Source organism: Hippichthys cyanospilos, chromosome 11, assembly GCF_059441005.1.
Source record: "Hippichthys cyanospilos isolate Australia breed blue-spotted pipefish chromosome 11, RoL_Hcya_1.0, whole genome shotgun sequence".
NCBI classification, from domain to species: domain Eukaryota; kingdom Metazoa; phylum Chordata; class Actinopteri; order Syngnathiformes; family Syngnathidae; genus Hippichthys; species Hippichthys cyanospilos.
Genome location: NC_142379.1, coordinates 18,469,290 through 18,493,372, shown reverse-complemented (window position 1 = coordinate 18,493,372; position 24,083 = coordinate 18,469,290). Strand labels below are relative to the sequence as shown.

The 24,083-nt window shown below is 39.6% G+C and overlaps 2 protein-coding genes across 5 annotated transcripts in view; both read right to left on the bottom strand.

The window, feature by feature from the left end:
- LOC148416255 (cilia- and flagella-associated protein 337-like) overlaps nt 1–6,635 on the bottom strand; it is a 35,875-nt gene extending 29,240 nt beyond the window's left edge. For both annotated transcript variants that reach the window (XM_088428454.1, XM_088428455.1), the window contains exons 1-4: nt 6,476–6,635; nt 5,312–5,418; nt 3,592–3,900; nt 362–535 (exon numbers count right to left, since the gene is read on the bottom strand). In XM_088428454.1, the coding sequence (XP_088284580.1) occupies nt 362–535; nt 3,592–3,900; nt 5,312–5,392 (564 nt within the window). In that variant the 5' untranslated portion in view covers nt 5,393–5,418; nt 6,476–6,635. The remainder of the gene's footprint in view (nt 1–361; nt 536–3,591; nt 3,901–5,311; nt 5,419–6,475) is intronic.
- Nucleotides 6,636–8,998: 2,363 nt separating this feature from the next.
- pdcd10a (programmed cell death 10a) lies at nt 8,999–22,373 on the bottom strand. Of its 3 annotated transcripts, XM_088428387.1 has the most exons (9): nt 22,217–22,274; nt 19,838–21,339; nt 19,504–19,699; nt 16,306–16,359; nt 16,093–16,210; nt 15,601–15,727; nt 10,302–10,380; nt 10,132–10,214; nt 8,999–9,698 (listed from the first exon to the last, which is right to left on the bottom strand). In XM_088428387.1, exons 3-9 carry the CDS (start codon nt 19,579–19,581, stop codon nt 9,617–9,619), a joined length of 621 nt encoding a protein of 206 aa, XP_088284513.1. In that variant the 5' UTR covers nt 19,582–19,699; nt 19,838–21,339; nt 22,217–22,274; the 3' UTR covers nt 8,999–9,616. The 3 variants fall into 3 exon arrangements, with proteins under 3 accessions (XP_088284513.1, XP_088284512.1, XP_088284514.1); XM_088428386.1 differs by lacking the exon at nt 19,838–21,339 and having other exon boundaries at nt 22,217–22,373; XM_088428388.1 differs by lacking the exons at nt 19,838–21,339; nt 22,217–22,274 and adding an exon at nt 21,875–22,192.
- Nucleotides 22,374–24,083: the final 1,710 nt, after the last annotated feature.

The window sequence follows — 24,083 nt, the reverse complement described above, 5'->3', positions numbered from 1 at the left end:
AAACCCTCTCCGTCAAACACACCTGATTCAAATGATTAGAATCATTTTCAAGCTCTTGCAGAGCTTGCTAAAATGATAATCATTTGAATCAAGTGTGTTGGGGAGAGAAAACCAGGATGCTGGCCCTCAAGGACTGGACTTGGACAACCTATCTCATAGGTCATCACATAGAAAGACAGTAGGAGGCTTACTGCTGGAGAAGTACAGTTTGGGTACCCCTGCTCCAAGGACTCAAAAATTTATTGTGGGGATCAAATTTAGTATAGTAAAGCAAGTGACATCCAAAAGATACTGCCTAATTGTTTAGTTTAAAATGTCAAACTGACAACCAGATAGTCTTGATTTGTTGTTGCGCAATTACCTTGTGTACATTTTGCAGCAGAACCAGGTCTGTTACCCACAGGTCTTTGCGTTGGACTGTGCTGTTTTGCAGGCGTTGGGTGCTCAGAAGCGACAAGTCCCTGCAGTCCCACAGCCCTACAGTTCCTCGTTGACTCACAGTCATGTATCGACCCCAACTCGGCAGGTACAACACCTGAGCAGATCACGTCAAGCCAATTCTGTTATTTTTAACAGTTTTGGGGGCCATTGATGAAAACTGCAAGAGGAAATTTAGAAAGTGTGCCGTGCAAACAACTGTGTGTTAGGAGCTCCAAACAAACTACAGTATATTAGCGGTTCTCAAAATTTGCCCCCTCTCTTCCAGAGACCTGCATTTTCGCTAAGTCACAACTATTTTTTTTTTTTCAGAAATTAAGAACAATAAATAAAATGCTCCAATACAGCTTTTGAAAAGACATGACTATCATATTTTTAACATTACACACACTTGTGGTCCGAGTGCTTTTCAGAGTACCTTGTTAAAAAGTGAGGACTGCATTCAGAAAAATGAAAGTAGTAAAATTATATGCATTCAAACCAATTGATAACTCAGCACTAATCTCTTCTGTTTATTAAAGTGCAACATCAGTTCAGAGAAAAAATGACAGAGATGAATCATTATGCTATTTAAAAAAAAACACACACACACAAATGGCATTTGTTCTGTGAAAAGCTGTTAAAATCCAGCTTGAAGATGTGATTATACTGCAACATATTTTGTTTAATCTGAATTAATATTCAAATGAGTGTGACGTAGTGCCTACAGCATATTGCAAGGGAGGATCCCCAAAATCTTTTTCTGTGTTTAAAATGGTTTGAGTATGAAAAAGTTCCCCTCATGTCTAATATGGCATGTGTGGGACATAAATAATATGAATATTGTACATGTACAGTTAACCCTCAAGTAATAACGTTCCTGATGCATGTCTGTTTTACTATCTAATTTTCCATATAAAGAGCAAGTCTAACCTGGGATGGATACATATTGAATACAGTATATTTCACGGTCGTTGTGACCTATATGATGGTACTGTATTAAAACAAGGACTCCCCCATAATTGGTTTTAGGAGTTGTCGGAAACCCAGTCCGGGGTCCTAACTCACTGGGTGAGAGTCATTGGACTATAGTACAGGCATCTCCAAACTCGGTCCTTGAGGGCCGCTGCCCTGCACGTTTTCCAGGTTTTTCCTTTCCCCGATACACTTGATTCAAATGATCAGCAAGGTCAACAGAAGCCTGATAATGATCCTGATCATTTGAATCAGGTGTGTTGGGGAAGAAACCTGGAAAACATGCAGGAGACCCCTGCTATAGTACATCACACTTTGACAGTGACTGTACGTCTGACACATTAAGATTCACCTGTAGGCAGAGGTGGGCAACTTACATATTTTGCTAATGTCATAGCCCCGCCCCCTTTCTGTCATCATTGGTTCATCATTTGTTCAAGCCAGACAGTTCTAGTCATCGGTTCGTCTGTTTTTTTTTGCCCAATCTTCCGCCGACATTTGACTTTTTTTTTCTGGTCCGTCATTCGTCAGGCACTGTATTACTTTCTGCACTCACACAATGCTTTTTTTCTGTTTTAGTACTTGCACTTAAAAGTTATCACCATGTCTGTTGTTCTACAATTACGCTGCCTTTATTCAATTGGTGGATGTCGGTTCTCGTTTATGACTGCCTGCCCTACAACGATAGAAGATGGTTTCATTGACATTTGTCTCAATTTGTCTAAATTTCATCTGTCACATACTGTACACTACAAGTAAAACAAATATTGCTGAGCTTGAATTTACTAAAAAAAACATATTTGATTAAGGAATTAAACCCATTGTGAAGGAAATCATATATTAGGTTGTTATCATTATGTGCTTATTTCTCTTGTAGAATAGTGTGCATTGCTATCGAACTGTGCAGGCCTAGTTCATCTCGCCCCAGTCCTTAGATAGAGCTGTTGACGCAAGAAAATGTGAGCTGGGGCCTTGGCCCAGCTGTTGGTGGCGCTCGACAGCCTCTTTTTGTTATGTCTTGTAATGTGCAATGCTTTGCTGGATTAATAAAAACCAGGCAGGGGCGCTTGGGTGTTGAATTAGCGTTGGAAAACCCACGAGTTCATTTGCCCAAGCTTTTTCCTTATGCCTGGCATAGAAAAGTCAATCTTGGCTGGTCTGAGTTACTCTTTTTGCTGCTTAGCAGCTAGGCTTGTCCTAGTCTTCTTTTAGAGATTTCTCTGACACCTATCTTGCATTTCCTGGGCAAGAGCCAATTAGAGAAAGAATGCACATTTGTTCTGCATTCCCCGAATGCTCTGATCAGCAAGAAACCTGAAACCGGGACTAAGAAAGGGACAAACTACAAATAAATATTTGGTAACGTCAGCCGCAAATGACTGATGGTTAATTAAACCAACCCAATTGAACCAACCATTCCTTGCTGACAGGTCCTTTTGTAACGGTCTGAGAGTAGGTACCTTTGTGGTACTGTAAAGTGACTTGCTTTTAGTAATGCAGAATAAATGAGTGGCTTCAGGCTGATTGCAAATTGTACTACAAAATGCGGGAATATAGGAGGTAAACATTCAACTCAGTTCAATTATATTTCAGTAAGCAAAAAAGGGTGAGGTGGGCTGACAGACATCTGACGTGATGTCTATCCCGGCGAATACAGCAATGGATGAAAATTGCAATTCCAACAACGGATGACAATTGCAATTCCAACATTTTCAATTTGTGGCTTTCTTTAGCATTCCCATCATTCGTTGGTCCATCAGCAAAACGAGTGTCCGTTGGGGACGAACTGACGGACCTCAACTGATGAAGTTCCCACCTCTGCCTGTAGGTGTCAGAAACTCACACACTATGGAATACCCAACTATTATTTTGACACACTCAGGGCCAAAGATTGAAGCAGTGAAACGCTGCTTTATTCGCAGCTGTCTGCACTTTATAGCGGCCAGTTCATTTACATACTAATTGATAGATGTTAAACTTTTGGGAGTCCAAAGCCACTTATCTCAAATGAGCAGAGACATTTAGATGAGAGACCGTAACTCTTGAAAATGTTATACAGTCAGCAGACTGGAATCTCCATCATGTCAATGTCAACGAGTTGTACCTAACAGCTGCAAAGCATCGCGTCTACAAATGAACATGCTGGCTCACTCACAGGAAACTGCCCCCAAAGTCCCCGGGAGAACAGCCGACCTTTACCTTTTGGACCGGGTCTCGATGGGGACAGGTCAGAGAGCGAGGAGGCTTCCAGCAAGGCAGGCATTTTACTCTGCTGTGCTTCAGCTTTGCAGACAGCTCCTGCTGAAGAAAAGAGCGTAGCGCTCCCCAGTCCAGGCGACATTCTTCCTTCACAAAATTGCTATCATCAAAAAGTCCGCCGTGCCCCTGACTGACAACAACGCGGTCAAACAACAGGCTGTACGCCTCTTTGGAGCTGCCACCAACCGATGTGCAGGCCAAACTGATGAATTCCCTTCTGGACAAGGACCGAGACACCCCAGGAGAGACCTAGGTCAAAATTGTCATAGAAACACATTGAAGAATTCATTCATACATGCTTTAACACATATACTGTACAAATTCAATTCCAATGAACCACACATTCTGTCTCAATTGGGCACGATGCTATGCGGGGGGACATATGGCACTGGGGAAATGGATTTTGGCATGTGAAGTGTCGACAACGTATTCGCCATCAGGTGATGCAGTAGCACTCATTGTCAAAGTCTGTAAATGGTATGAATAATTGATGTGGTTTAGGAGGGAACAAAACAGCACCATTTTTATAGCTTTTTATTATTTGTTTTTATTGATATGTTTGGCTTTATTTTCACTTTTATTTTATTCTTTTGTATGTACAAACTATATATTTTTATATACAATACATCTTCGAAATACATTCAAAATAATTCATTCATTCGGGTTAACATGTTGAACTCCCCGCACGGATTATAAGTAAGATTACAGTTTTATCTGTGAAAACTGGTGTGAATTTTACAACTTCTATCTTGCATTTTCCGGCTAGGAGCCAATTAGAGTGAGAATGTTAGATTGCAACGTGCCCATTGGTTACATGAATGTTGTCACCTCCTTGAGCATCCCAGAATGTTTTGCTCAACTGTGTGCAATCGATTTATTCGTTCAAAAATGACACAAAAATCTTTCAATACTTAATTCTAAGCATTTTTTACTTTAGGCGCGTACAAAGAATGCTTTGAGCAAGATACAGTGTGTGTACAGTATGCCTTTTCAGTTCATGAAATCATGCCTGAAACACAGCGCTGACATTGACTTCACAGACATGCTCAGGTATTTCTGGGTGCATGTATGCATGGTTGCTGCATGTTAACCCTCTCAGGCTCAAATTAAGTTTCTCTCTCTTTTTTTTAAACTTATTATAACATAACTTTTTTTTTAAACTTATTAACAATATTAATGTGGAATACCTAAAGGACCGTCATATTATTGTTGCGAATTTGCAACACCTGCCTGGAGAGGGTTAAGACTGGAGAGGGTGTATGTACTTCCATGCTCCAAATGTTTGGCAGTTTTTAGCATTTCTCAGAAATTTGGACAATGTAACCGGTACCAACGATGTCAGGTGACACAGGTGGTGGCATTTCCAACTAAGGATTAAAATAATGGACAACATCTACTCTTATGTCAGTCTCAGTCCATGGTATTTAAAATATGTATATCATTCGGCAGTCCATTGGCAAAATGTTAGTACCAACGTTCTGACCACCTCTGATGATTACAGTATTGTGTGACGTCGTTATAAGTCTATAATGTCATTTGCCGTGCTAGGCACTTTTTTTTTTCTTCTTGTTGCTATGGAATGCCACAGCCCGGCATCTATTACAATTCACCTCTTTTGGTGCAAAAAAATATGAGACTACTAGCGGTGAAAAAGACTCACAAAGAATATACTCTGTAGCTTCTTGTAGTCTTCCATGCTCATCTTGCTCTCGAGCAGTGTCACCTCCATCCTGGTTGCCATGGTTGCACATGTACTGTGCGTCAGCCCTGTCATTCAATCAACAGCATACCGGCACACGTGTCAACTGTGAAGACGACACCTCTTGGATTTGATTAATTGTATGATTCCAGACTATAATAATTATACGTGTTTCACAGCAGGTTGTCAAGTCAACGTAATGGCGGTAATGGGAACCTTTTCAGCAGAGAAGATTTGTTACCTGCTCTCACAGTCTACAGTATGTTGACTAGCTGCTCAGTGTCAACGTGAACGCTTGGGTTCCAAAAAGCTGTCTTGAAGAGGCGGAGGCTTTCTCTTCACGTTGCTCAAATGGCATGTAATGTGAAATTGAATAGTGGAGCAGCACAGATAAGCAGCAGGAATTATACAACATACTGTATAAAGGTTTGCCATACGACACTGTGTAATGATTTAAAGCACTGCTGGAGTCTGAAGCATAGGCGACATGATGGAAATATCCCTTTATCTAACAAGCTCTTCAAAGGGTGGTAAAAAAACAGGTTGACAGAAACATTTTACGAGGCGAATTCAGCGCAAGTGGCATCAAACTGAGCAGAGATTTAGATGACAGGCCCTGTAATGAAAGCTAAAGCGGTCCCTTGCTGAAGCATGCATAAACTACAGCATGATATTATACTGTTTTGGGGGAAGCGACTCACATCCATCAATAAGAGATTAGAATGGCACAGTTGCTAATATTGTGGCTATAAAGTAGATATAATAACTTTTTGCTACAGTAGGAGTAAAACACACCGTGTGTGTGGATGCTGTGTAAAATTGCAGTGTACCATACAGAAAGCAGTTTCCAATATTGTAAAGGTAACCCAATATTAGAAACACCTCCCAGTGTGATTCAATGCAGCTCCACACCAAATCCAAGCTGTTAAATGATTAAAGGGGCACTTAGCATATTTAGCCATTTTTGGCAGCCAATGGTTTTGCCCCATTTATCAAACAAATTGTGTGATTTAGGATTCAGTGCAACTCTTTCAGTAAGAGGAATGTCTCAACGCAGTTATAAGTAAATATTCTGTATGAAGTTGAACAGGCTTACCAAGTCAACCAAATAAAGCTGAGACTTACCAAGGTCGACGACTTAGACTTCAGTTCCTATGGTGAGCAGTCGCTGAACTTCTCCGGAAGACACTCTTGAGTTTCAAGTGTATTAGAAATCGTCACCAGTTTCTGGAATGTTTTGATTCCAGGAGTTAGAACCGCGCGACACTCAACACCAGCAACCCAGGATATGGCACAAACACAGCCACAAAGTGTTAACTGGCCAGACAGTGGCCACACAGAGACTCAATTCTGTTCTTTTATTAGGTCTACTTGCCAAAAGACCCATGCAAGTTTCCTGGCAACCAAGGAGTCAAAAAGAATTGCATTTGTTAGTCCAGGCCCTATCGTCTGCGTTCAAGACAATGTGTGTTCATTCACGGATTAAGCGCAAGGCAGAATGGTCAGAGCAACAGTAACACACCAACAGTACAGTAGTTATAACACAAAACAACACAAAACTCTTGGTTACACATTTTTTTTTTTTACACAAGATTGACAATAACCTGGGATTCATCCCAGCCCTGACACACGCATACAGACTCGAAGCTTTATTGGCGCAGCTCTAATGCCTGCGAGAAGTTTACTGCGGCAAAGACCGGGAACATTTCTCAGGATTTGGTAAATGAAAATACAGACTTCCAGAACTTCCAGCAATGGCTCATTCAACACAGATATGAACACTTTCCTTCCTCCCTTCTGCCTCAATGACCACAATCACTTTCTGCGTGCGACTTAATGGCCTGGAATAACTTGAATTAGCCGATTATAGCGGTCGTCAACGGTGACAGGATCAGAAAATTAGGTCTCAGCAATTTCAATAATAAAGCTTTCAAAATTAACGCTATCACAATTGGATTACAGCACTGCATGTAGGAGCCAGCGCATAGCTCAAAATAGCCGCGCGCAAATCCACCATGGAAAATCCACTATTATACAGGGAGAAGAATGAAGGTGCCGCAATGGGGAAACATGCGTCCGGATCTTGGTACTGTACGGTGCAAGGAGACGTGAAGGGCAGCGGAGAGGAAGTGCTTTCATCGCATACAAAGATTTACTTTGGACATTCTTTCTCCAACTCTTTGAACTCTTAAATGAGTTCCAATTGTCGTGCTTGGGTGATTTTTGTGTGCCTTTCTTACGTCACCGCCATTATTAGGGATTCTAAATGAATCATTTATTAATAGTGTCAGTCTGTGCTCTAATGACTGACATTGCAGTCAAGTATCATCACACCCATCAAGTATTTAAAAAAAAACTACTTATGGTAGTACTGTACTACAGTACGGAGATGCCTGACATTTGTAGATTGCGGTACACACAAGTTTGGAAACACCACACATTCACTTGGCATCAAATAAAGGCAAACTGTTGGATTTGGCTATATCTAGTGGTGAACAAAGAAAACACAATGATTGCGAAGCACGTACAGAAAGACTACACTTCACAAACCTACTACCACAAAATTGTGTTCTTGTAAGTAGTTCTCCTTCGGGTGTCTAGCAGAACGATGGCGGCAAAACTCTAGTCTTCTGTTAATAGAGCACAACCTGTGTAATACAATTACCAATTACTAGGGCTGCAAATATATTACATTCACATTGTTGTGTGTGTATATATATATATATATATATATATATATATATATATATATATATATATATATATATATATATATTATACAGTATATATATACAGTATATATACAGTATATATACAGTATATATATATATATATATACAGTATATATATATATATATATATATATATATATATATATATATATATATATATATATAAACTGATTACTACCGCTCGTAAGTGGCATTTCTAGTAAAAGTAACAATTTTTGTCTATTAATTATAGATAATGAACCAGTGGGGTTGGTCCTATATACATATATATACTCAGGAAGACCAATCTCTCTGAAGACATTTTCTATGTTATAACTTGGATTTCCTGGCTACAGAGCCAATCAGAGTGAGATTGTCACCTTACGATGTGCCCATTAGTAACTGGACCAACCTCACCACTTTGCCGGTGAAATGGCATCCCAGAATGCTTTGCTCAACTACGTGCAAGCTATTTATTCATTCAAATATTTAAAAAGCAAAATAACACAAAAGCCTCTTAATATTTAAATCTGAACATTCTTTTTACTTTTGGGCTTTACTATGAATATGTTGAGCAAGACTGTGTACAGTATGCAGTTCAGCTCATGAAATCATGACTGAAATGCCGCGAAATCATTGAAATGCCAGCCTGTAAGTGAACCTAGTGAGGGTAAGCGGCTATAGAAAATGGATGGAAGGATGGATATTACACACTGTGGCTTTAAGATACAAATGTGTTTGGTTGTGTTTGATAGTTCTGTAGCTTTTCAAAAAAAATTTCCAGAGAAGAAGAATATGGTCATAAAATTCCCAAACCAAGTACTCCAACAGTGACTTGTTCAGTGCTGTAGATCATAGGTGTATCACTTATTAACATTTAACAACAAAGGACCTTAAACTGGAAAACGACAAAAGGGGAATGAATATACAGCAGAGCTCAAACCAAGTCAGTTTATTCATTGAACAAAAGGAGTTGACCAAAGTGCTTTTTGAGGAAGATAAGAAATCAAGAGAACTTTCAGCATGATCACACGGTGAAATTAACGAAAAATAAAATATAAGGCCTTGGCTCACAAATTACAGTTGTTGAGGGAGTAGACAAACCATTTGCAATCTCAGAGAGCAGACCGAAATCAATCCAGTGTGCAGAACATCTTACAAAAAGGTGACAAGAGAATTACTCTTTTCAGGCAATGAAAGTAGAGCTATGAGATTTTGTCTGTAATTAATAGGAACTGTCTCTGTGGCCAAAACCAGTTACCACGGCACTGTGAATTATAGATGAAAGACAAGGCCCAACAGTGTCCAGCACTTTCTTATGTATGTGTGAGGGAATAATGTCCAAGGGATGTGTAATAGACTACATTGCCAAGAACACTTATGTGCAGCGCCTTACAAGAAAGCCTTTTCAAGATTGCAGGATGTAAAAATGCTAAGCAAGGAAGTACAACAATAAAAAAGCGAAATAAAACGGTGTCATCAACAACGTTTTGCTTCGGATGATCTGATCCCCGCCCGATGCTCCGCTAAGATGCGGCTGCTTCACCACAGGCTTCTATGTCGTCGACTTGAAGGCCTGCAGTATCATGTTGGTTTGGTGGGTGAGCCGGTTGGCGCTGACAAACACGTTGAGCACTCTGGGAGCAACCATGACAGAAAGACAAGGACACGCATGTCTGTCACTGTGAGGTGGAGGAGGGGGGGTACCAAAAAAAAAAAAAAAAAACATGGCAACAATATTGATCCAGGAAACACTTTGATCTGCCTGCAAGGGAGAATGTCAGGCTTCTGAGAAAACAAGCCAGCATGAATCCGCTGGAAATGGGTCAAAGGAATTATTCAGGAAGGGCGGATTGAATAGAAAGCGAGACTGTGATCAAACGACAAGCATTTTACGTGGCGGCGACAGCTTGTGTGTACGTGCTGACAAACGCAACTCTTACACGACGGGAGTTGCGGGGAAAAAGGAAGCTCGGACTCGACGCGAGGGTGAGCCTCGCGGAGGACCAAAGAGAAAAAATAATTGTGAAAAGTCCTAACACAGCAAATAGACACGAAGCAGCGTCTTACTTTCCATCTTTGAAGAAGGTTTTGAGAGCGTCGCTGAAACTCTTGGAGTATTTCACAAAGTCTTTTTTCTGCTGTTCCAGTGCCTAACACATACAACCTTTTCAGCTCTGCTTGTTTCAAAGAAGGCATCTGGGAGAAAGCATTTTCCTCATCATTTTATCTATACTTACCTGTCTGTTTTGATACTGGTACCTCCTGAAGATGGTATTAACGATGTCTAGCAACTCTTTTATAGCACTGGCAATGTCTCTGGAGGACACACAAGCACCCGCATGTAAAGGAGCGATAACAATACATTTAAAAATCTCTTTGTTCTCAAGCCAAAATTACTCTTCTTTCATCCAGATCGCTGTTTGCTTTTCTTGTCTATCACCCCTCACAAACGCTTTTTTTTTCGCCCCATCCACAAGTTATGATTTTTTTTAATAACCATTTGCTTTGATTTTTTTTTTCATAAGCCCTTCACTGGATAGGAAACTTAAGAAGTGAGTCAGTAAGAGCATTAAATTCCATCAATATAACGGTGAAGGAAGCCAAAAAAAAGACTGTAATCAACTTTTTCCGGGCCAACAGAAATAATGATGTTTTGGAACTGATTTCATTTAACACTTCATTCATTTCTACTTTGTTTGGCTTGATCTTTGTTTTTCGGCGCCGCCTCTGGCCGTTGTTGATATTACATTTTGTCGTGAGGAAGGATGGTGTGGCTTGAGTTAAGAGCAGGCGCTGTTGGTGACACACACATTGTTTTGTCTCTCTGTGAAATCTGGCCCACGACTGTAAGTTGTACTTTCTTTGTAGGAATGTTGTCATTTATGAAAATACTGTGTGCCCAAAATGTGTTTGTTTGTTGAAGACTTTGGATAACAAGCTAGCTAATGTTAAGTCTTATCTTCAGCATGTTCTATAGAGCTGCCTTGTATGCGTTTAGCTCATTAGCATTTTCATTTGTGCCAGGTATTTCCCTTTGCTATATGTTAGCAGATGCAAAAGACCTCATTTGCATCTAATTCATGTTTTGTACTGAAATGAATAGCATTTGTAATTCAGTTATATGATTGACTTAATCAATGTTTTTTACTGGTCCATGGTGATGAAAAGGTTGGGGACCACTGCAGTATAGCACTTTGCCTACATTCAGAGGAAAATGTTATATCCAATGTCAAACTGAAATAAATAGTACATTTACTAGCCAACCTGCTTGGGGAGTGGGGGGGGGGAATAACGGTGCAGGGTGACAAAAGCCCTCTGGATACATTGCTTTTAGAATTAGAATCTTTAAACACAATTAAACTACAATGAGGTGCTTTGAATAAAAAATACACATCGACGAGCTGAAACAGAGCTATTACCACACATGCACAGGAAGTTCTGAAAGTGTGCAGAGACAAATGTCTTCTGACCAAATTACAAAATGTTGGCCAGGAAATTACGTATCATACAATGAACAAAAATATAAAAGCAACACTTTTGCTTTTGTTCCCACTTTTCTGTCTCTCAAATATTCTTCATCAATACATCTAATGTTTAACAGTATGACAGCCATTTCAATGTCGCCGTCGACTTCCATAAACACCAACGTTAAGCACGCTCGCAGCGTGTGACGTTACAGTGTTCTCCATGTGCATGCGGGACAGCTTTGCGCAGTTTAGCGTTCAAACACAGGTCACATGTAGTACAAGTCACATTTACTTGGAAATGTGAGCAACATTTAAAAATCATGAGATTTCACAAAGAAAATGAGAATAGAGAATTAAGCACTGCAGTGTGAACCTAACCTAAATCTCCGATAGTGAGCACCACTCCTTTGCAGAGATAATCCATCCCATCTCACAGGTGTGCCACATCAAGATATGGATTGGACAGCATGATTAGTGCACGGATGTGCCTGAGACTGGCCACAATAACTGAAATGTTCAGTTTTATCACACAGCACAATGCCAGAGACGTTGCTATTTTTGAGGGAGCGTGCAATCGGCATGCTGATAGCAGGGAAGTCCACCAGAGCTGTTGCTTGTGAATTGAATGTTCTTTTCTCTACCTTAAGCAGTCTCCAAAGGCGATTCAGAGAATTTGGCAGTACATCCAACTAGCCTCACAACGGCACATGTTATTACACCCTTCCAAGGACCAGTAAATCCTGAGATCGGTCAATTGCACGGCTGCTGAAACAATTGGGTTTGCACAATCATAGGTGTTGTGAACAAAAAGTCAGAAACCGTTTCAAGGAAGTTCATCTTCTCTCTTTAACATCACTAGCAATCTTGTGACTCATGGCTCACCCATTCAAGCGTTTGAGTGATGCGTTGCAGCCGAGGCAGTTTGACGCCATCAGAAAACAGAATGACCTAAAAACGTCTGAAGATGGAGACAAAACAACCCAAATACAGCCATCCCTTGTGTCATAACAGTTGTTTTTGCCGTAAAGCGGAAAAAATACCGTAAAAAGGGGACGAAAAAACGTCGCAGATGACATTGTAAGATGAAAATAACGTAAGGCAGGGATGTCGTAGACTGGGGGTCCACAGGAAAGGCTTTTGTCATGCAAACATGAGGGAAACATTGCCCCCTGGTGGTAGTGCTGTATTTGACTTGTAATTAAATAAAAGTGCTTGACTTTTTAAATGTTAGTATCGCCGTGGATCAGCTTAATTAATCATGGCAGCCAATACCGTGATCACAATTAAAACTCAATTAATTGTGCAGGCCTCGGTTATGGTATGAGAAAAACAGATGTTTACGGAGAGAGCGAGTGCATGATATTGATAGCATTTTCAATGCACTGAAATACGACAAGCTCCTGAGGCCCATTGTTGTGCCATACATCCAAAAACATCAGCTCATGTTGTAGCATGATAATGCATGGCCTCATGTTGCAAGGACCAATACACAACTGAAAATATCCCAGTGCTTGCATGACCAGCACACTATAAGGACAAGTTACCACCCGTTGAGGTTATTAAGCATGCTCGGGATCGGCATATACAACAGCGTGTTCCAGTTCCTGCCAATATAAAGCAACTTCGCACAGGCATTGAAGAGGAGGGAACCAACATTAACACAATCGACAACCTGAATGTGTTGCACTGTATGTGGCCAATGATGGTCACACCAAATACTGGTTTTCTGAGTCCCCAGCCAACCCACCACCACTGCAACAGCAAAACTGAGAACATTTCAAAGTGGCCTTTTATTGTGGCTATTCTAAGGTACACCTGTGCACTAATTATTCTGTCTAATCCGCATCTTGTTGTAGCGCAACTGTGAGGTGAGATGGTTTATCTCTGCAAAGGAGAATCACTCACAGTCACAGATTTAGATAAATGTGTAAACAATATTTGAGAGAAATTGTTATTATGTGTATGTAGAAAAATTTATAGATCTATGAGTTCATGTCATAAAAATGGGAGCAAAAACAAAAGTGTTGTGTTTATATTTTTTCAGTGTACAGTGGACCCCTGGGTTATGGCGTCCCTGGCCTACTTTTTTTTTTTCACGTCACAATGTGATATGCTGCGCTTTTCGTCCCCTCTTGAAGGCATTTATCCCGCTTTACGATTAACATTAACAATTGTCATGACCAGTGGGGTTGGTTGTGTTTATTGTTTTGCCAATCTCTTGAGGCGTTTTTTTAGGTAATTGCTCTTATTTTCTGTGAGTGTCAAACTGCCTCCGCTGGAACGCGTCACTACACTGCTGGTCTGCTATTGGTTGGCGTGTCGACTCCCTAAGATACTGGTCTACTATTGGTCAGCGTGATGGGGTCACAAAGATGGTGGTCTGCTATTGGTCAGCGCACGGGGTCACAAAGATGGCTGCTTAAAGACTTGAGTGCTTTCAATATCATATTTATTATGCATTTTAGTGCTTAATTCATACTTGAATTGGTTATTCATGAGTACCAAGATTGCTAGTGATGTTGAAGAGAAAAGTAAGAGGATGATTTATATGGAAACGAAGCTGGAGATAATCAAGAAATACGAAGAAACCTAAGCTAGCCTAGCCTGGGCTACCCTTACTAGGCAATATGGCCATAACAAGCATCACTCAAAACTAAATAAATTCCTTCTATACTTTTTTATTTCTGATGTCATTTAATTGTATGCATGTATATTATATATATTTAGCACTTACTATTCTATTTTGATACCTATTTTTCATATGTATATACAATTTTTATGTTTTTACATGGGGTTTTACACACATTAGCTAATCAACATAAGTTTGGATTGCCCGCCATACGGCAAATTCGCGTTACGATCCCAACCGCGAAACGGATTAATCTTGTAAACCGGGGGCCCACTGTATTTGCAAAACAGGCTATTGTAAGCTTAAAGGGAGTATGTGTAATTTTTCGCATGCGGCTGTGGGAGCTTTAGGGGCATTACAGTAAATGCAGCAATACACACTCCTCCTCCGGCCATCTGTAGCTATAAGAGATATGACAACCTCCGGAGGAGTCCCACCCCCCATGTAATATTTAATGATAACTAGACCTATGATTTAAAACATACCTTTGGTCATTCAAAACATACTTATTTGCAAGTTTTTAAAAGTTATAATACTTTAATGTATTCATTTTTAATGAAAAATGGTCTAAATCTTACACAGTCACTTTAAAAAGAACAAAAGTTAAAAGTAACAAGTTCAAATAATTTGAAGGGAGTTTGGCTATGTCTCGTGCTACGACACACAACTCTATGAAAAACATGTGAGACTTGGCGGCTCGTTGAAGACTCAAAGAGAATAAGATGCGCAGGGCTCGTACTAATTATATTCAGCATAACATTAGTGCCATAGTTAATCATTAGTTAAAAATAAATGTTTAACCTACACAAAGAAAAAAAAAGGTAAATACAATTTTCAATGTGAGACACGACTGAATTATTTCCATTCCTCTCAATGGAAAACATTACTTCAATTGGTGACCATTGCATTTCCATGAAAACTTACCTATTCATTTTTTTTTTGTACTTTTTGTGAAATTTCCCAGATGCTACAAGATGGCGATTAGGTTCTTGCTGATAGGAACAAGGTACACAGGTGCTAAAGAAGTCTAGTGGTGAAACACTTGCACTGAGAGACGTGCTATGTATATAAAGAGGGAGCTAAATTTAGCCTGACTTGTCAGCATGAGAATTTGGGCGAGTCCTTTATGTATGTGCATGGTACTTTTTCAAAATTATATCGCCCGTAAGCTTTTCATTTTTAATGGTAACATTGAATTGAGGACTATGGAGTTATGTAGTGATTAGGAAAGATAGTTTGTGGTATATTTACAAATTGAATTATAAAATTATGATTATTACATGATTCATGGCAGGGCTCTGCACCTTTGCCTGCTAATTACTGGAGTAATTGCACTTTAAAATTTTGCCTCAAAAAAAAAAAAAAAAGAACCTTTCGGACTTGGATTTGAAAGTTCTGTAGTTAATGACAAAGAGACACGCAACCATTTATCGGTCTTACTTGATGGTCTGCAGGAAGCCCACTCTGTCATTGATCTCATCAGGAATGGTGCTGAGGGTGTGTTTCAGAGCATGGGTCCTCTCATTCAACTCCTGGAACCCTGGCTCTAGCCTCTCAATTCGGAACTCTGACCAAGGGGGGAAAAAAAAAAAAAAAAACATCAAATACACAATGATAGGCACAAAAGTGACATGTAGAAAACAGTGAAAAAGTATTAGTAGATACATGATAAACGATAGCCTCAAAAGAATAACAATAAATGGTTTTAAGTATGTTTTAAACTAATGATAAGTGTATGCATAAGTGAGTGTGTTCATTGCAACAATCAATCACTATGCTGTACAAGGGAATGACGTCGAGGCAAGAAGGCATGAAAGGATAGCTGGAATTGATATGTGGAGAAACAGTGCCCCCCAGTGCACACACTAATAAACAAGCACACTGAGCAAGTTTTCTCTGATTGTGGTTGGCGCAGCGCGCACTTTAGCTTACCTTTCACATCGGCAGCAGCCATGCGAAGTAGACACTCATTATAATTGATTTTCAGGTTCTTCTTTTCAAGTAGCTTCAGCACAAATTCCTCCGTCACGCCAGGATTCTCCTGCTCTGCCTTAAGACATTGATAGGGAAGAAAGGAATTTCACCCAAAATATGTCAATCACATCCACCAAAAAATTATAGTGTAACATCACTTCTAAAAATTACCTTTACAAAGGCTGAACGCAATGTCTGTGCTGCTGATAGGTTGACTTTCTCCAACTGCAATTCACCGAGGGAAAAAAAAAAAAGAAAAGATCATTTTCATCATCATTCATCTTAGTTATTTATAGCTGAAGGGTAATTCTGCAGTCAGACATTAAAATGTACCAGAGGGGTACATTACTGCGGTTACTTCCTACAATGCTTAGAATTAGTTCAGGCATTTAACAATATCTCAACATCTTTTGGCATTTAACCCATTAAATAAGACTGGACAATAAGTACCCAAGATTATAGGACATCTAGATTTGAAACACTACACCGGCACTCGTGAAAATAAATGTTTAACACCAACTACAATTTTTACAAACCCCGATTCTAATTGGAGTTAGAACATTCTGTAAAATGGAAATTAAAACATAATTATTTTTTTAAAGCTGGAATAGTCTACAAAGATTGAATGTTCGAAGTGATCTTTTTTTGCTGTTTTTTGCAACTTGCAAGTATTTTTTTCACTTTTAAAACAAATGAGTTTCATTATGAATACAAAGAATATTTGCACACGAGGGGTTGAGGTTAACTGCTTTGTACGGAGCCCCTCTGGTGGCAGGGTATGAAAAAAATTAAATTGCACTAATTCGTTTGCTCAGTTTACTAAACTGTATGTTTAGTTTAGTAATCCGTTTGCTCAGTTTAGTTGCTCAGGTGGAAGAGATCACATTAACAAGGGAACGCAGGGGAAAAAAAACAGGCACAAGACATGTGAACCAAGACAAACCACAACATGAAAATACGACAACAACAACAATAATAATAATGATAATAATAATAACAGAAACAGACAATCACGCAAAAGAAACTGATTCTGACTTTTGTGATCAATACATCTCAGTCAAAACGTTGTCTGAATATCAATAATCGCTCTATCCCTCAACAACAAGGCTGACTAATAACCACAATGACGAAAACAACATTTGTAAAATATTTAAACCGTCATCTTTGCTGAATAAACGCAGCAGGAGCTGAAGTGCGCAGAGACCGTCTGCAAATTGCAAAATGCGGGGGCAGAACAATTACGTGATTATGTGACAAAGCCAATGAACACATCAAACAGCTCCCCATGATCTTATTACAACATCTATTTTAGATATATAAGCTTTTGCTTAATTTAGGGGAAGTTTTATTTATATTCATTATCAAAGACCTACAACTCGCAGACGGTTCCTGCACACTTTCAGCTCCTGCGCATAGAGGTGAATGAATAAAATAAATCTTAAAACAATGATATTAAAATATTAATTATTTTACAAACGTTGTTTTTACCATTGTTGCTATACATCCGCACTGTTGTCGAGGGAGTGGGCGGCTCGTTGGTGCATTGTATAGCATGTCCGCCTGACTGTTATAGCAACTCCAGTTCGAATCCAGCTGGCTCGGGCCTTCCAGTGTGGAGTTTGCATGTTGTCCCAGAGCTCGCGTGGGGTCGCTCCGGGCACTCCGGCTTCCTCTTACATTCCAAAAACATGCATGGCAGGCGAATTGGACATACTAAATTGTCCTTAGGTCTGATTGGGTGAGTGAATGGTTGTTTGTCTCAGTGTGCCATGCAATTGGCTGGCTACCAATTCAGGGTATTATTCCCTGCTTACAAACCGAAGCCCACTGGGATAGCCACCAGCAAGCCTGCGACCCTTGAGAAAACTGGCTTTAGAAGATGGATGGATGGATGTCGTCGAGGGTTGGAACCATCATGGGTCCTCAGACAACGTTTTGACAGAGACATATTGATCGCAAAGGACAGAATCTGTCACTGTCCTTCCATCTTTACTTAATGGGACAATGTGTATAGGCACCGTTTTTCATTAAAAAGGAATAAATTAAATTATTATAAATCTCAAACACTTGCAAATAAATGTGTTCTTAACGACATACAGTATGTTTTAAATATAATCGTAGGTCAAGCTATCATTAAATGATATTACATGGGCGGTGGCACTTCTCCGGGGGTTGCCCTGTCTGTCATTGCAACGGACAATGGTAAATGCAGCACCTCCTGCTGTCCGCAATGAAAAACGGTCTAAATCTTACACATTGTTCCTTAAGTATTGGTTAACGTATTTTTTTTTGTTCCCAATCTCTCTTTTGAATAGTTTTTAACAGCCTCTGATTTAAAAACTAGTTAGAAGTGTGACACACATACCTAAAATGTATTTGATTTCACAGTCATACAGGCCTTCTGACAAAAACTATAACTACAACGTGGCCCTCGTTAAAAATGAGTTTGACACCCCTGCTCTATATTGTCATCAGGTGTGATTGGGCGCATTAATGTTTCTTTGTCCCACTGTGCCTTGATTTGGCTGGCAACCAAATCAGGGTGTCCCCCACCGACTGCCCAAGACAGCTGGGATAGGCCTAAGACCCTAGTGAGGATAAGCAGCTCTAGAAAATGGATGAATGGATTTTCTAAAATCCTTAATATCATCAAAGGTTTCAGAGGACCAATAGGAATCTCTGCACATAAGCACCAAGGCCAAAAACCAACATTGATTGCCCGTGACCTCTGATCCCTCGGGCAAGGCTGCTTCAAAAACCAGCATCCTTGTGGAAAAAATATTCGTACATGGGATTAGAAACACTTCAGAAGATCAGTCAGTTAACCCAGTTTTTTTTTTCTACATTCACAAATTCAACTGTTTTATTTAATAAGAGCTACAGGGGAGAAAAAAAAACCAGCATCAATGCATATTAAGCAGTGCAGTTAGCTCATCAACGCAAACTATAACCACACAGGAGTTTTTAAATAATTAGTTAACCACTCAATGAGCACAGAGTATTACAGTATCATCTTTGTAAATCGGGAATGATACAAGTTTAAAATGTCCAAAGTCTATAAGAGTAATGACTTTTTGAGCTCTTAAACCTACATTACAAACATCAGAGGGGCAGGCATTTTGGGAGCCTGTGAAATCATTTCTTACAATACTAATTTATAAAAAGAAATTTAGGGATGCAGTTGGATATTTGGGACTTTTGTGGTTGTACTATTTCACCTGATTTAATTGGAGGTTTAGATCCCTGCCTTTACTTTTTGTCATGTTTTTATTCTATTCCTTGAGTGCTTGAGTATTTTGTCAAGGAAGATGCTAGTTAGGCTAAGTTTAATTCCATGTCAAACATGAAAATGGGACTGTCCTTTCATACCTGTTCAAAGACAGGGTACATCACAGCATACAGAGCCATGACTGAGGGGGTGCTTGCTTCTTTCCTAATGTCCTCCATGGTCACTGCTGACCGCTGGATAGAACTTCGGGTATGAGCCTGACCACCAATGTGACCTTCCCTGTGTTCAATCCCGCTCACAGGCTGACAGCATGGGAGCAGTGCAAGATTTCAAACACTAAAAAAAAAAAAAAAAGAAGGGAGATGTCAATTATTTGTGACAGCAAGTCATATACACCTTCTCACACACACACACACACACACACACACACTCACAAAATCTTTTACAGTAGTTTGCTATTACGAAGGTACTCACCTGAGGGCAGACCTCAGCCAATGCCCAACAATCGAAAACATGTCCATCTGACTTGTTTGATTGGAAAAAATATTTTGTGCTTTGTTGTACATCAGTAGCTCCAATCCTGCACTTTACAATGAAAGGGTTTTTTTTCCACAACAAGAAAATCCTTAGTTTTTTTTTCAAATTACAATGTACTGATAACTAATCAATCGGTGTCTTGCCTCACACCTCTTGCCAATGCTGGAGATAAACATTGTGAGGTGGAACTACTGCTGCACATTTAATCGAATTAATTGCAATTACAATATTGGCTGCTATGATTGTTTAACATGATCCTCTACAAAATTGATATTTAAAAAGCCATCTGTCAAATCAAGCACAATGTCATCCAACATCCAGGGCGCCAACACAAGGTTAAGACTTCATTAAACTTAAGAAATAGGAAGCAGCATTCAGCTTAGTTTATGCTTGACACGTTTGCAAAGTCATCATTCATCAACCACGCCCACTAGATTTTCCGCAGAGCGTACCTTCCAGAAATTCGTAAAACATGGCCAATGACGATTACTAATGGACGTTTGTCCAAGTGCTGCAAAACCCGTGCCAGCGAGATTCCGCGCATCACATTTCCGCACGGATAGTTCACGCGTCAAGCATAAACCAAGCTTTAGCAGTACCCTCAACTAAGAGAGTGGGACACAATGATGACGATGAAGTTGGCTTCGGTGTGCTCTCGAGATATCGGCTTTCCATTCCATCTTAAAAGCCTGTAGATGGCAATGTTTTCCCACATGCTTGCATGACAAAAGCCTCTCCTGACCCCAATATATTATTTACCATTGTGCAATGGCGTTGAGTCTCCCACCTGATTCCTAATCTATACAGTGCAAGCTGTCAATTGAGACCCATTTTGAAAAATCCGATTGGCAAAGGAATTGAATGAATTTGGTTTGAAATGGCCTATAATGACATTTTGACTGCTAATTGATTAAACTTCGCTGTAAATTATGCACTTTTTTATTGGTTTGCACTCAGCAAGTAAGTTAGCGGTGTTGCCCTATGTGCCAGGCTTTTGCTATGTTCTGCGTGAATTTGTTTGAATTATTATTTACTTTATTTTACATTATTTTTTTCAATATTGTAAGTATCAAGCCTTGAAGCCTGATTTATATACTGCTTGTTTAAAAAAGGGCATTAAATAGACATGTTTGACCAAACATGATGAATAATTGTGATTAATGATTGTGATGTCAATATTGAACAAAATAATTGTGATTATTACTTTGGACACAATTACGCAGTCCTAGATGGAACACACATAGCTACCTGCATGAGAGCATCATGCATCAAGCATCATTATTAAGTTAAGTGCAGAACTGAGTAAAGAAAAGGTTATGTTTCCAATAGTTCAATTTCTGAAACATGGCTTTCATTATTCCACATCACTTTCTGATTCATGAAGTGCAACCGCACACAGTCCTAATTCCATTATGGCTACTCATGACACCAGGGTTCGCCTGCAGGGAAAAAAAAAACATCTCAGGAACTGAAATTGAGAGATTGACATGACATAATAAAAAATGCATCGTCCTGCAAGGGAACGTGATAATCGTTCATTATATTGTTACATTTGACAGATGTCTGGAAGGAGAGGGGAAAAACAATGCCTACAAAAACTAGTATCCATAAGAAATAATCATTGCATTATACATCACCAAAACAAAAAAAAAAAAAAAAAAAAACAGGCTATAGTCATGTAGCCATTAAACTTTAAATCATTTTCCTGCAAAAACAACAACAATTATTTGCTTTCGTTCGAAGTGGTTTAAATGGACGGTATTTATATGATGTGGGTTGTTACGGTTTCCAAAGGGGACGATTGTGCGAACAAATCAGATACGCTGTTCTGTACGTTATGTGTCTTAATCAAAGTACAGACGCCGGAAACGTATCACTTGCGTGTTGTTGCTGACAAAAACTACACACCTAAAGTTGGCACACCTGAACTGGCATATGATTTGGAAACAACGCCAACAATGAAATCATACCCACAAATAATTGTTATAGAAGGTGTTGACTGCTGCCGGTGTAGCAATAAAACCTGTTTCCATGGCTTATTTTGAAAATCACCCCTGCTTAGTCCATTACGATACGTACAGTAGCTAGACATTTTTTAAATCAAGTATCACACGCCCCAGCATTTTGACTTAGAAAGCCGAAAAGGCGATTTATGACGACGTTGACTGGTCTGTTGTGATTAGCAGTTTAGCAGGTGATCCGGATTCAAAGTCGGTATTTAGACATTTGACACGCCACCAGCGACTGGCAACCGATTTTATATGAACCACGAAGTTAGGAAAAAATCAGCGCAAGCTTTAACAAACTGTATCAGACCTCCTTTGCTGAGTGCCTGACTTCTGCGTCCGGAAGTTTTGTTTTCTTCGCAAATCTGTTGAGCTGGGTCGAGCGATGGAAGCAATTGCGGTAGTCGAAAGTGCGACTAACTGTAGTTCTTTCGGTCAAGTCTCCGCGTCTGTGCAAATGTATTTAACCGTCAACAGAACTACAAATCCCAAGCAGTAGCTGAAAACGGAAACGGCAACACAACCGCTTGCGTGTGTTAAGGAAACCTCTTGTTCAACAACAGCAACAGCGCAGGAAAACGCGTTTATATTGATTGATTTCCGGAAAGGGGGAAAGGAGGGGGGCAGTGAAAATGACAACAAAATAATTTAGCTTCGACTAAATTCTAGGGGAGTCATAGATCGTGCTACGACTCAAGAGAGTTCCCCCTCCTGCCATCTGTTGCTGTCACCAAGATCAGCTGAATAAAGTGACTCTGTACTCACGTTGTCATTGTGCTCTATAGCTGTAATGAATGTGGCAAAGTTGGTGAGATACCTGACTCGTGTGTTGTACAAAATGTACAAAATGTTTGAACCGTCAAAGCTAGGTCTTGCGAGTTTAATGTTTAAAGGCTAGAAATTGCACTGGTCATTATATTTATGCAAATGTTTGACCACAGGCCCGTTGTTGTATTTTGTTCCTTAAATTGTTAATTTTGTGACAAACACTCTGAATCATTATAGAAATCAAGTCATAGAAGGGCTCATAATACTTACTATCTTAAAAATATTTTTAATAGCAGCTAAAGTAAGTCGGTTGAAAAGGTGGCATCACACTACTCCCGCCCACTCCAATCTGGTCCTTACTACAATGTGAGATCATTTATACCATTTTTTCACCACTTTCAACTTTACCTTTGGCACACAGAGAAGGCACAAAAAACCCTGTCAGTGACTGTGCCCCTGACATCTGCACCCAATGTTATATAATCTTGCTAAATTTGGTTAACATTTTAACAATTATGTACAAATTGTGGCAGCATGGTGACAGTTTGGTCACCATATCTGCCTTATAATGCAGAGGTCTTGGGTTTGCTTCAGCTCGCTCAAGCCTTGCTGTGGGAGTTTTCTGCAAGGTTTTTTTTCCCTATATTGGACACTATGAATTGACCTTAGATGAGTTTGTGTGTACGAATGTTTTTTGTTTTTGTTTTTTTGTCTTCGTGTGTCCTGCAAAACTAGTTTAGGGTGCGCCACTGCCCAAAGACAGCTGGGATATGCTGCAGTGACCCTCTTGGGAATAAACGGTTACGATAATGGGCGAATGGATTTACAAATTGTGTTTTAATTGTTTTCATCTGATATTGCGTATGTATATTGACAAGATATTTCGTTATAATGTCATTATAATCCTTGATCCGTCCACACCAGCACCTTATGAACAATTAAATGTGCGTCCACTGTATGGGAAGAGGGCTGACTTACTTGCTGTTACTTGCTGTGCAGCTTTTGCCATTAATACAACCGAATAATACATTTGTATTCAAATAAACAGCTCCAGATTTGGAATAAAGATTACACTTTTTTTTTTTCCTTCTTATCTTGCCCTATCAATGGTTTGGAAAGCACTGGTCTATAATGTCTGTAGTTCATAAAGTGACAACAACAAAAAAAATACATGACTTATGTCCCAGTCTAGGGGCCTAGGACATAACATGTGTAATGGGCCCCGCCTTCCCCAACTCCCAAGCAGCCAGCCGATAACCCAAAGGTTTGGAAAACAAAAGATACATTTATTTACATTACAAAAGGGTTACTGAAAGAGTGGAGCAATTAACTCAGGGTGAACCAAGGCCAAAACAACAAACAAAACAATCTGTCTCTGCAATAACCAAACTAACCTAGCAAACAAAACA